Genomic DNA, 14437 nt, shown 5'->3' with positions numbered 1-14437 from the left:
TAGCAGAGTTGTTGTTGTTGTTGTTGTTGGTGTTGTTGTAATAGTAGTAATAGTAACAGTATAGTACAGTAGAATAATTCATCTGTGTATCACTTTCAGGTGGATAGTGGACTGTCACTGTATTAACTGAAGACTATAAAAATAATTCATGTATTAAGGCACAGGCATTTACACACTTGCAGGTCTAGTTGGGCAGAACTGGACAGATAGTCAACCTATTTGTCTGGCATAATTTAGGGAACCAATGAAAAACCTAAATTAGAATGACAGTATGGGAATTAGAGCTTCCAACGACCGAAATACAAGACAGCCTGTTTAAAATAGTGCACCTTTATTCAGTTTATTCTTAGAGTACAATACTGTTTTGATTCCACTAATTTCTCAACATAAGTCACTACACACTCTAAACACGTATTATTTCACAAAGTAAAAATCTACTTCTGCAGTGTTCATTCATTTATTAGTGCCAGTCAGTGCACACACTATCACCTAGCATCAGAAGCATGGCACCAGTCACGGCTCATAGCTAGAATTAGTAGGGATGCAGCTCCATAAAATTTTCGGCCTTTGTTTTAAAATTGCGTAAAAGGAAATAAAAATTTATAAAAAAAGAAAATTTACTTAGAAACTTGATAAAATCATAAAAGTACAAAATCAAACACTTTTTACTTACTTTAACCTAAACTGTTACTGTTGAAGTTTGATCTGTCCATTTGGAAACGAAATCCTCTCTTTTATTATAATTTGCATTAAAATGTGAATAACTTTCTCCTTCATCACTGGATGACAACTTATGCATTTTTCTGTATTGAAAGCTCTGCAAGTGCATTTAGTCTTGTCATGCTTTTCTGTTTTCTCTTCCCTTTTTTTTTATATTTGTAAAACCAGCTTTTGTCCATGTTACATCACCTCAAAACAGCATTCAGAATTAAAGATATAAACTATGAGGGTCATTTGGAAAGTAGAGAAGTTTTTTTTCTACAGAAATTTTTATTTGTCATAATTAAATGAAACTGTATTTTACAAACAATTTTATACCCAAGCAACTCTTATGCGTAGTCGCTATTCAAATTTAGGCACTTGCCATACCATTTCACCAGCTTTTCTGTGCCTTCTGCATACTCAGTTGCTGCCAAGTTGTTGAACCACTGATTAATGGTTTCTTTAAGTTCATAACCACTTTTGTAGCATTTTTCACTATAAAAAAATCTTTCAATTTGGGGAATAAATGGCAATCACTTGGTGCTAGGTCTGAAATGTATGGCAGATTTTAAAACATTTCCCACTGAAGTTGCTGAAGCAAGTCCTGTGTCCCTCCTGCTGCATGAGGCAGATCACTATCGTGAAGGAGGATGAGTCCACTGGTTATCATTCCATGCTACTTGTTCAATGGAGTGGTGATGTCATTGAAGCATCTGACAATAGGCTGCTGCCTTTATGGTCTCATCTCTAGGTATGCAGTCGATGAGCGGGAGACTCTTACAGGCACAAAACACCACAGCCACAATCTTTGTTTAACTGTTTTTGGCTTTGTTGGGGATTGAGAATACCACTATTCCATTGAATGGCACTTTGTTTCTGGTGCGAAATGTGATATCCAAGTTGCATCACCAGTGCCAATGTGATTCAAAAATTCATCACCATCGTTTTCACAGTGGCTGAGAAATGTCAATGCAGCTGCTATTCATTTCATTTTGTGTTCATCTGACAAAATTTGAGGAACCCACCTGGCACATATTTTTATAGCCTAGTTCTGCACTAACAATCTTCCACAACACAGGTCTTGAAATGTCTGGAGAGAATGAGTGCAGTCAACTAATTGTGAAACGACTATCTCCTTGAATTTTTGTTTAAATCCTTGCTTTGAGTCAATTGGTCACCACTGAGGTTCAGCACAAGCAATCTTCATTGTGAACGTTCTTCCATCTACATGCTATACCACCTCTGAACTGATGCTTCATTCATCACATTACCATTACCTGATGGCTAAAATGCATTTTCTAAAGTAAAATTTATGACTTGACCAGAGACTTAACTTTGTACTTAGCATCCATGGGGAATAGTCACGTGTCATTTTATCTGTGTATATATTCATCCAATAAAGTATAAGTCCACAGTGCCCTGCTGTACCGCATTTATATCATACACGCACCATTATTGGCTTTCATATATCTCTTTCATAACTAAGGATGGCTACTGACATTAAACTTAAGAATTGAATAACAAGTATAAACATAGAGTTTTAAAAATAGCTATCATTAATATTGGTGGGAATGGGAGGGGGACTGGAGCCATTACTGATGGCAATGAAGTTTAATTTTCATTTTGTGTACTGAAGCTTCCTTTCTTTATGTCATAAGTCATCTAACCGTTTTATGTCCTCTACAGTTTTAACCCTCTAGTGCCATGGAAGTTATGGCCTGGTGTCTTAACAATCCTATCATCCTGTTCCTTCTTCTTGTTAGTGTATCTGTATGTTCCTTTCTTCACATATTCTGCAGAAAAACTTTTCATTCTGTACCTCATAAGTCCACATTATTCTCAATGTTCTTCTATAGCACCACATCACAAATGCTTTGATTTTCTTCTTGTCTGCTTTTCCAACTGTTCATGATTCACTGCCACTCACTACTGTGTTCCAAATGCTCATTCTCAAAAATTTATTCCTCAAGACCCTATTTTTTGCTAGGAATATCCTCCTTTCCTATACTAATTTACTTTCTATGTCTTCCTTGCTCCATCCATCTGTGTGTCCCCCCCCCTTTCTCTGTCACCCCCTCCAAAGGTAGCACAATTCCTTAACTTCGACTGCTTTGTGGTCACCAATTTTGATTTTCGGTTTGCTACTAATCTCATTTCTGCTACTCATTACTTCCATCTTTCTTCAGTTTCCTCTTAGTCCATAGTCTGAAATTCATTAATTTTCATTCCATCTAACACATCCTGTAATTCTTCTTTACATTTACTGAGGATAGCAATGTCATCAGTGAATCATATCACTGATATATGATGCACAATTGCACCATCGTCTCATAAACATCAAATCAGCAGGTGTAGCAGTGGACTGTTTCTCCAAATAATGTAGTGTGAGGTCAAGGGCTTCTACTGCATCACTGTGTGGCACCAGCTCTCCTTTGCCGCTATCAGCCTCATTGTCACTTCTATCACAGCAGTTCACTTCTTCCTGGTCTTGAGTCACAGCAGCAACCAAATCAGCATCAGTAAGGTTCTCCACACATGCCCCATCTGCTGCCATCCACTCATCTACATCTCCTTCTCTAGCTTCTTCACATCCAGGGATTGTCTGTATCATTTGTAGTAGATTTTCCTCTTCATTTTCAACTATGTTGTCCTGATATTCAAGAGATGTCCACAGTTTTCTCCACAATTTTCTGAGAGTATTTTCTGAAATATGCTGCCATACCTCAGCGGCCCAATAAACAACATCCTTCACATTGGTCTTTTTTTTATTTTTTCTGCTAAAGAAATGCTATCATTTTGGATCAGCATTCTTAAAAATTGATTTCTGTAAATCAGTTTTAATGTTTACAGTTTGCCCTGGTCCATTGGCTGTAAAAGAGGTGTAACATTTGGCGCAAAAACTTCACCACAATTTCTTCATCTCACAATTCCTCAGTGCAGGGGTGAGATGGCGCATTATCAATCAAAAGGATTACATGGGGAGACAAATGATTCTCCTTAGAAAACCATCAAACAAAGGGAACAAACTGGCTGTGAAACCATTCTTTCAACAGATTACCATCCACCCACACTTTTTTCTGGTTGCAATAATATACAGGCGAGGACTTCATGTTGCAGTTTTCAAAAGCTATGGGCCTAGCAGATTTGCTGATCAGCATTACAGACAGCTTGTGATTACCAGCAGTGTTTGTTACACACTAATAAAATCACACAATCTTTGCACATTTTAAAACCAGGAGCATGGTCTTCTGCTTTTTATGCCAGGCTTTTTGTTGGCAATGCCCTAAAATTAAGGTCAGTCTCGTCAGTGTTATAAATTTGTTGAGGAGAATACTTTCCCCCTCTTATCATTTTTTCAAACTCACCCATGTATTCCTTCACTGCATCATGGTCAGAAGAAAGCTTCTCTCCGGTAATTGTTAGCTGTTGGATTCTATGACTTTTTTGAATTTGTCCACCCAACCCGTACTTGCACTAAAACACTCATCACCATTTATTAACTTGTTCAGGTAAACAGCCTTCTCCTGAACCAGTGCCCCACTCAAAAGAGTTCCTGTGTAAACCAAAGGAAAAAAGCTTTATCCACTTTATTGTACTGGGACTGTTTCAAAGTCTGCTGAATTTCGAGTGTTTTTCCCAAAGACGTTGCACAGGACTGTTCAAGATTCACTCGGTTCTTCTTCCAATCACAAATGGTTGCTTTAAAGACACCCAGTTCTGTTACCAGTTTAGATACATTCTCACCAATGTCTATCCACTTCAAAGCATTCAGTTTTTCTTTGAGAGTTAAAAACGTTGTATGTTTCCATTTACTCATGACGAAAATACGTACAACATTACACCTGAATGAATACAATACAACTGTTACACATGCCAGCAATCAATAACTAACATAACCAAGCGCTTTGCGAGTCAACTGGCAATGCACTGACCTCAGACACTACAAAGATCTCCACAATGCACAACAACAAGCATAGGGAGTGAGAGTGAGCCATTATTCCCACAATTGTTCCCATTTGTTACCATAGTGTACCAACTTATCTGCTTGGTATAATTCATTCTAGAGTCTCATCGCCATGATTCTGGCTAATCCGAACAAATTGGTAATCCGAACAAGGTCTGGTTCCAATTAGTTCAGATTAACGGGACTCTACTGTAATAATAAAAGTTATCCTTTGCCATACACCATGCAGTGGACTGTGGAGTATGTATGTGGATGTAGATACACTACTCACAAATCTATTTTGCATCAACTATATGTTATACGATGGGTGTTCAATAAGTAATGCAACAAACTTTTTTTTTGTTCAGCGAATTTCAGCTGAAAAAATGAAGAATTTGTTGTGGGGCCTCGTGGAATATTCCTGCTTTGGCCTCTATAGTTTTATGAAGTTATGGCAAGTGGCGGCACTATATGCAGCCTTCAAAATGGTGCCTGTAATGGAAGTGTGTTTCAGGCAGAGAGCTTGCAACTGAGTTTCTTCTGGCAGAAAACCAGATCATTGCAGACTCTCACAGGTGCTTGCATAATGTCTATGGAGACCTGGCAGTGAGCACAATCACAGTGACTCACTGGGCAAGGCATCTGCCATTATCATAACTAGGTTGCGCAAACCTGTCCAACCTCCCATGTGCTGGACGGCCGTACACAGCTGTGACTTCTGCAATGTTGAAACATGACGACATTCCCATTCACGGTGATTAAAGGGTCACCAAAAAACAACCAACTTCTCAAATGGAATTCTCTGTTAGTAGTGCCGACACACTCATTCACCAGTTGAGGTACTCAAAGATACCAGGAGACCATAACTAGCAATAATGGACCATCTGTGGAGAATTGCTTGTGTGTTATGAAGCTGATCATGATAATCTTTTGTTGACCTTTGTCACTGGTGATGAAACAATGGTTCATCACTTGAACTGGAAACAAAATGGCACTCCACTGAGTGGCACCACGCCACCTCTCCTCCAAAGCAAAAGTTCAAAGTCAGACCCTCAAATGGTAAGCTCATGGTGATGGTCTTCTGGGAAGGTGTTATTCCATTTGATGTCCTTCCTCATGGTGCAACCAACAACTCAGATGTGTATTCTGCTACCCACAGGAAACTGAAGACACAACTTCAATATGTTCCCCATGACAAAAATGCAAATACACTTTTGCTCCTCCACAACAGTGCAAAGCCTCACACAAGCCTGGGCTTTGGAGAGAAGCTCACAAAACTCCTTTGGACTGTTCTTCCTCATCCACCCTACAGCCTGGACCTCACACTGTCTGACTTCCAACTGTTTGGCCCAGTGAAGGATGCACTCCACAGGAAGCAGTTATGTGGATGATGGGGAGGTTATTGATGCTGCAAGACATTGGTTCTGATATTGACCAGTAGAGTGGTACCATGTGGGCTTATAGGCCTTCCCAGTGACGTGATCTAAGGCTGTCCCACTGAACAGAGATTATGTTGGAAAATAGGGTTTTGTAGCCAAAAGGAATCGGAATAAAATGATGTATTGGAATCCAGAATAAAACCAACCTGCTCTTCAGAAAAAAAGTGATGCATTACATACTGAAACCCCTAATACATTTTATCAAGCTGCAGAACAACATCTCTGTATTCATGAATGTATGGTGGGGTTCTTACAGAGGGGATACACTGCAATAAAGTTTGTACAATATGATGGTTATTGATGTGACACTTATGCTACCACAGAAGCAGTACAACAAGTAACAAGACACAGCAGTGGCAATAGCCTTGCAGTTGCTGCCAGCCTCACTGCAGACGACTTCAGAATATGTCACATATTTACTTGAGCCTGGAGAAAGGTAGGGCCCTCTTTCCAGCATTAAAAGTGATTTTGATGTGTTAGCCACATTTGGTACACAGCAGAGCGTGACCTAAATGGTGCAAAACGTAAATTGGCCAGTGACTACATTTGTTACTGAAAACTTTACAAAATATTTGCTGTGTTTTACTTAATTTAGAGGTATCACAATAGATATGAGCCATAGTGAAAAGAAAACTGGTTCACTATCAAACTGTGACATCAGACAATAAGATGCAAAATAATAATTGAGAAGTTGTATAACAGACAACACACACCAATCCAAAAACAGTAGTGTTAATTTTTAGGTAAAACATAGAAGTTTTACTGAGAAACTAACTACAGTTTCACCAACAAAAAACCTTTTTATGCACATCAGATGACTCATTTCCCTCCCCATGCCTCATACTATACGGTTGTGTGGAGTAACAACCCTATGTTGCATTGGGCAATATATCAGAGAACTGTATCAGTGTTATATTGTTGTCATCCCATTGTGAACCACTTAAGCTTCTTCAATTATATTCCTCCACACTCTATCAATGTGAGTTGCTGTTGCATTGTCACATATCAGTTCAGTGAAAAACATCCTGACTGTCACTGAAATGTGGCATAGGCATTGTTGGAGGAGCTAGAAAGAAACATGTATTTATGAGTAGTTACATTTATCAGTGCTGGTTAAATTATGTATACAGAATGTAAATTACCACTATTAGGCAGTAGGAATAACTGTAAAAAGAAAAGAAATTTACAAAAGGTAATATCACAAATACATTTTGTGAAGCTAAGCTATTCCACATATTCAAGTCTCTGCATGCAAAGACTGATATCAGTTGTACTGAAATAAACTCAAGAGTGTCATAGCTACTTAAATTTAAAACTTACTCGAGTTTATAATTTCTGATTGCAGTTTTCTTCACTGGCTATGCCAGAAAGGGTTCATAGATTTGATTTGTTGTTTATATTATCAAGTAACAAGATTTTGTTGGATATTTCACAATGAAGAGCAAGTAAATTGTATATTCTAGGAACATGGAATTATTTTAGCTGAGAGATTATTAAGGCTGAATGACTGAACTAGTTATAGCAAGTGATTGTAACCCATTCTGGAGCATAACAAGCACAAATTTAAGATGTCAGATCTCAGGAACTGCACTGTGGATGTCTTTTGGAAAATAGAATGCCCATGTTGAAAAATATGGCAGGAATATAGCCTCTCATTCTAATAGTATTACTGGATTGGCTACTTTTCATTACATTACTGTATTATTAATTTCTTGCACTTTTTTATTAACAACAATTAGTACAGCTTGACTTATTATTTCTGTCTATGCTTTCCTGTTTCAGTGTGGCCTACAAGCTTGTGGCGAACATAATGGATTTTTATTACGCTTATGACGAACTGATTGGTGACAGATTATTGTTCGTTCTTGACCCAGATACAAAAAAATGGAAGTACAATCATGTATATGCTTAAATACATTAAGAACTACAAACACTGCCAATTGTTTATGTATTACCATTTTATATTAGCGTTATCATAAATTAAATGAACTTTATTGTGTACCACATTTTTGTTAGCAGTTTTTGTTTGTTTGTCATATATAATTATTTTTGAACAAATGAATTTGTTACACTATCAAGTTCATAAGTGGAAAAGAGAATACACTTTAATGTGCTATTGTGATCCTTTGTAAAAATAAAGATGGAAAAATGATAGTGGTTACAGCAGTTATCTTTTCAAGCTTCAAAGTTATCACTTACTATTGATTTCTTTTGGATTATTCTGTGTGTGTTTATGTCAACATTCCTCATTATATGTCAGAACTTAATATATTTTTGTTATCCTTTGTTCAATATGAAATTGTATTCATTTTTGTTTACAACTACAAGCCTACAATTTATGTTTGTTACTATAGCTATTTTTTCATGTTACTTAATATAATCCATCTTATAGATGTATTACATATGTAATTTGTATACAGTTACAATATCAGCATGCTGAACACATTTCTGTACCTTCATTGCTTCTAAGGAAATGAGAGTATGTATCATGAATATGACAGTTCATTATTGTATACTTTGTGAGTCTGTTTCTGTGAATGCACATAATTTAAAATTTCCAGTTAGGTAATTTTTAATTTCCTATTTCATACACTGTTACTTTCTTCAGTGGTGACACACCACTTATATCAGCCAACATGATATATGTTTGACTACCAATGAAGTCAGACATATACTTACAGAAAATGTAATTAGTTCAATATTTATAGCTTTTCATTGACATTTTACTGATGCTTAAGGATAAGTTGGACCAGTTTCTAACCCAATAATTCAGTCACTCTACCTCAAAAATTATTGGGACCAAATATCATTGTTATTTCTGTTACTCATCAAGGCACAAGAGTGTAGTAGTGTTTACTATAGGTTTGATACATGTTTGACCTGTGTGTTTAATGTGCCAAAATAAATAATACTTTTGAACATACAATTTTGTTTTCATTCACTGTTGAAACATATGGTTCTGTTTTCTTTCTATCTGGGAATAACAAGCAAAGTGAGATTAACAAAATTCAGACAAATGAGTACTGTAACAATGTAATTGTGAATAATATATAAGGTTTGCCCAGAAAATAATGCACCACATTTTTTTTCTTCAACTGTTCTTTACTGAACATAATGAGAACTACAAACATGAAAGAAAGGTGTTTTATCTACATACGCTATTTTTCCATGTAATCTCCATCCCGCTCTATGGCCTTCCTCCAGCACAAAACAAGGCACGTACGCCCTGTCAGTACTAATGTTTGTTGTGATGGTGGAGCTAGTGCTTCACCGTGTTAACCATCTCCTCATTGTCCTCAAAATGTCTTCCATAAACGGCATCTCTTAATGGCGAATGACAAAATCAGCTTGCTGCAACATGTCGGTGTGACCGCTGTGGATGTCCTTCCCGACCGCTGCAGACCATGGAACCCCACTGAGCCGCCTTCTGATGACCTGACCCTCCTTGCCCAGGGACTAACTGTACTTCTGTTGACATCAGGTGCTCCACAAACTTTACCCAAGCATTTGTGAATATCCCCTACAGTTTCTTTTTCTGCAGTGAGAAATTCAATGACAGCACATTTATTGTAACGTACATCACCTACAAACGCCATTTTGAAACTGTCCTCCAGCTACACTATCTGTTGGAAATGAAAGAAACTTGGCGCGCTCACTCAGGAGACTTCAAATAATACATACATAACATTTCACATTGTTTTCGACTCAGGGGGGGAAAAAAATGTGGTGCATTACTTTTTGGGCAACCCTCTTCTATGCAGCACAAAAGGTCTACAAAAAATACTGATGATTGCTATATGTTAATCTTAAATATTTTGGCTAAAATTCATAATGTTTGGAGTATGCAGAAATAGACATTAATGGGAGGTAAAAAACAAGACACACCAGTAGGATAAGAATAGTAAATTCACTTGGAAGGACTGGAATTCACATCCCAATATAACCATAGAGACTGTTTTCCAAGATTTCCCTAAACTGTACTGGGAAAATGCCATGATGGCTTCACTGAATAGGCCATGGCCATTTTCTTTCACACTTGTTGTCCAACATACTTAATGCGATTAATGAAATGAATTGAAGTCATAGAACCAGATGTTTAGTTTTATACTTAGAGCAGTTCAAGAAAGACTGGATGGAGAGGAACGTAAATAAATAGAAGGGTAAATGGCCTGCAGTTCATTTAGTAAGTTAAACTGATTTTTTAAAATTAAGGTACTTGTGTCTCAGAAACAGAAAGTTTGCAATAAGTGTGTACCAGTTTCAGCAACAAGAAGTCATCTTGACTGATCTAGCACACTTACAACATTTCTGCTGCTGCCAAAAACAAATTACTGCCCAGCACTCCACTTTATAAATAAGCTACATTACTTTCTTTTGGTTTCTTTAACAGCAAGATAAGATAATGTATTTGCAGGGATTTCAGTATGTACAAGGACGTCAAAAAAAAACTAAGTATATAACTTTATTTTTTGAAGTGATTATTAAAACTTTCACTACTCCTCATACACAAAAGAAACAGAGAAACCATTGGTGTGCCAACCACTTTTTTTAGTGACGGAGGGGATGGGGGGGGGGGGGGTGAAACCCCTTCACCAATTGTGGAGGGGCAAGAAATGTAATACTTGACTGTTCAGGTCAATCAAACCCATTTAGTGATTTCGCCTAACATGAAACTTTTTACATACAATTTCTGAATGTAATTCTATTTTCTCAGTCTGAGAACAAATTATTTCATGACATCTGTAAGATTAATTTTCCCAGCTCTGATCTGATGAACATGAAGCCTCAAAGATGTCATTGTTGATCTGAGGCAAATCTTAAGTTGTAGCAAGGCATTGAATGATCTCTTAGAGGATGTTAATGATAGTGAACCTGTCATTGTCCAAATGATGAGACGATAACTTCCCGAAACAGGTATTTTAACACTACTACACTCAGTAATAATTTGTCTCACAATAGAGGATGCATTACATGGTTCATAGTATTTTGAGCTATACATTAAGCCTTTCCATGTCAAAGTTCAGCCTGTGTACTCCAAGTAACTCTTCCAAATGTCATATAGATGGAGGATCTCTTCAAGTTGAGATAGTTTCTTTACATCTTATTCGTCAAACCTTCACTCAAACTTATTCAGAAAGAGATCAAGAATTTCAAACACACCTTTCTTACTTTTTCATTCATGGGACAACTCTACAGGAACAGACAATGTTACTGTGTGTTTCACCACAAGAGCTGCTCTTAGAATGTCTGCATAACATTTTCCTCTGGCTGCATCAAAATTTCAATTCTCTAGAGGTAGATACATTCAATAGCGACTACCTCATAAAAAATAGTGTCAAACTTTCGGAGCTGCTTCGCAGTCTCACAGGACTTTCATGTCTGATTGAACTCTGTGCATTCAATACTTAGATGACAATTGCTACTCAGCATATAGTGGAGATACTGAGTTGCAGCTAGGCACAACAAAAAGACTGTCAGAAAGTGAACTTTCAGCCAATGAGGCCTTAATTGAAAATAGACAACAAACACACACACACACACACACACACACACACACATGCAAACACAACTCACACACACATGAACCAGTCACTGGCTGTTGAAGCCAGACTCAGTTTCAACAGGCACAGACTGTGGTCATGTGTGTGTGAGTTGCATTTGTGTCAATGTGTGTGTATATGTTGCCAATTTTCAGCAAAGGCCTTGTTGGTCAAAAGCTCACTTTCTGACAGTATTTTTGTTGTGCCTATCTTTTCATAATATTGTTACAGTCCACCCTATATTCTACTTTGTTCAATACTTACGTTACTGTGTTCTGGATCAATTCATAGTTTTCCCTGCAATGCTTCACAGATTTTACCCCTACAGCTTATTGGGCTGGGGAAACTGATGTCAGCTGTTGAATTTATAGATGATTTTTTTCTTATTGACACTTTATACTTATTCTAGAATTTTATGTCATATGTCTTTCACAGTTACCAGCACATTGGAAAATAAAATGGATCACTGTGTCTTGAAACTTCCTGTCATTCCGGAAACACAAATTTATTACTGCAGTGGATGGCAAAAAGCTCTTTGGCTGGTCCTGAAGGATCCCCCCCTCCATTGTTCCACTCAGACATATTAGCTGCACCATTGAAACAATGGGCATGTAAAAACTAAGTTCTTAGTGAGAGTCTTAAGAGGTATTTAATAGCTGCCAGCGGAAATGCCCCTGAGTCCAGCAGAATCTATAACCCCAAAAAGAGTTATTTTTCTACGATCAGCTGAGGGTTGCTGCAATGTACACAAAAAGTAAACTGCTCCTGACCAGCTAAGTCCATCATTGAGTATGCCAAAATTCTGTAAAGTGGAGAATTTTTCATTTAGTTAATAATGTTTTTGTGTATCGTTAGAGACATAATTAGCTTTATTTCATTTTGTATTACTGACACCAACCTAGTTACGTGACACTTCACCATTATCATCAGTTCTGGTACATCATTCCTTCACTCACTGAGAAGTGTCATCAGGTTTGCAGTGATGGTTCTACAATCTCTTGGTGTGTTTCCTGCTTGGTCCAGGAGTATGAGTTAAGTGACAATTCCTAGTAAAGTGTTTACCTTCCTCCCAATTGATCAGCAGATGTGCTGTTTTCACATGGTGAATAATTGTAACTGACTCTCAATGAAAAAGATTTTTCTCATGTACTCTGAACTTTTCTGCTTGCTTTTTCCAGAAACAGAAACTGTGGTGAAAACTGTTGGGTAGAGGGTGTAGGACAGTGACAGATCAGGGCCAAGATGATTTCAGGAGTGGAGAATGTGTCATAAGGTTAACTTGTATCTGAGCAAACCAGAAAAGCTAGTGCTGTCGGGGAGGATCCAGATGGCCCAGGTTGTGAAGTGTCCATTGAAATCAAAAATCAAATGTGTTATGTTCATCTGTGATGCTGGAGTGGGAGAGATTCAGTTTCAGTGATGTGATGTATGTAGTGTGGATTGTAGAGGGGCAGTATCTTGTGGTGGGAGCAAAAGTTGTTATGGGATGCATGGGAGTTGGATATGTGTTTTTGTAATAAGGTTGTGTGTACAAGGACTGGTGGAACCTGAAAAGCTGAATATCATTGTGAAAGGAAGGATGCAACCCACAGAAAAGAATTTTTATGTTTAGACCATTGGGGGGGGGGGGGGGGGGGGGATTCCGTGGTTTAGACAGCATTTAAGAAGCAGGATGTGGAACTAGGTTTTATCCAGGCAAAGGGACACTTTCTGAACAGGTGCAGAAATATAGAGCAGGGGTTCATTGTGGCTGAGATGGCATTGGGGAAATGGAATTTATGTAGTAAATGTGGAAATTAAGGTTGTGAAGAAGCTGGAAAATACATACAGATATGAAAAAATACACACAAATATGTAAAAATAAGCACACATACATGAAAATACAAGAAAATACATGAAAACATGTAAAAATACACAAAAAGCACAAATATGTAAAAAAAGGTACAAAATCATAGGAAAAAGGACATAATGGATGAGGTATGGGAGTATGTGTCCTGAGATAATGATAGAGAGAGCAGGGGAGGGGGACAGTGATTGATTAGACTGAGGTTCACAATTTCCTGTCGCACAGGTAGGTGTGGAGAATCTGCATCACACCCTTCCTTTCACAATGACCTTCACCTTTTCAGATTCTGCCAGTCCCTGTCTGTCATGAACCTGGTACTGCAAAAACACATTTCAATTGCCCAGGCATCCCAGAAACACCTCTGTTCCCCCCACAAGATACTGCTGCTGTGCAATCCCTACTACACACATCACATCTCTGAAACAATCGTTTGATCTCCAGCACCTGGAAGAGCATTCTCCCTACATTATCCAGCCTGCTGACATCCTACTGCCATCTCGGGGACTACTATCCAACCCCTATCCTACCCATAGTGTTCCTCCTAGTCAACCCCACATTGTACCAAGACCCGGCCTGTCTGACCTTTTAAACCTACCACATCCCCCAAAACTCCCTACCAACAGTCCATTAAATACAGAGTCAAAACGGTCCCACAACACTATTGTTAGCCTTTCCACCAAAATCCTCAGTCTCACAGAAGTTTCAGTCCTATGCAAAGGCCTCACCTTCAGCCCCACACTCTCTGTCTCCTGATCTGTGCAATGGAAAATCTTCATCAACTATCCCTCCAAGAAAAGACAAGCTAATCACAACACTGAAACTTTCATCTCCCAAGTCATACCACCATCCAATCATGATCCTCCCAACCCCCATCTAACCACCCCCTGTCCAGCTCACAGTAAATCCTAACCTCCAACTTGGCATCATCATCCTTCTCAGGTCCCTTCCTAAGAACACCAATCTTTCA

At 38.1% G+C, this 14437-nt stretch overlaps 1 protein-coding gene across 1 annotated transcript in view; it reads left to right on the top strand.

Moving 5' to 3' along the window:
• Positions 1–9010, top strand: part of LOC126181231 (pyridoxine/pyridoxamine 5'-phosphate oxidase-like) — a 228068-nt gene extending 219058 nt beyond the window's left edge. Inside the window, exon 6 of the mRNA XM_049924754.1 lies at positions 7867–9010. Coding sequence (XP_049780711.1) covers positions 7867–7996 — 130 coding nt within the window. The 3' untranslated portion in view covers positions 7997–9010. The remainder of the gene's footprint in view (positions 1–7866) is intronic.
• Positions 9011–14437: the final 5427 nt, after the last annotated feature.

The sequence above is a fragment of the Schistocerca cancellata genome, chromosome 1, assembly GCF_023864275.1.
Source record: "Schistocerca cancellata isolate TAMUIC-IGC-003103 chromosome 1, iqSchCanc2.1, whole genome shotgun sequence".
Classification (NCBI taxonomy): Eukaryota; Metazoa; Arthropoda; class Insecta; order Orthoptera; family Acrididae; genus Schistocerca; species Schistocerca cancellata.
This window is presented reverse-complemented; position numbering and strand designations above follow the sequence as displayed.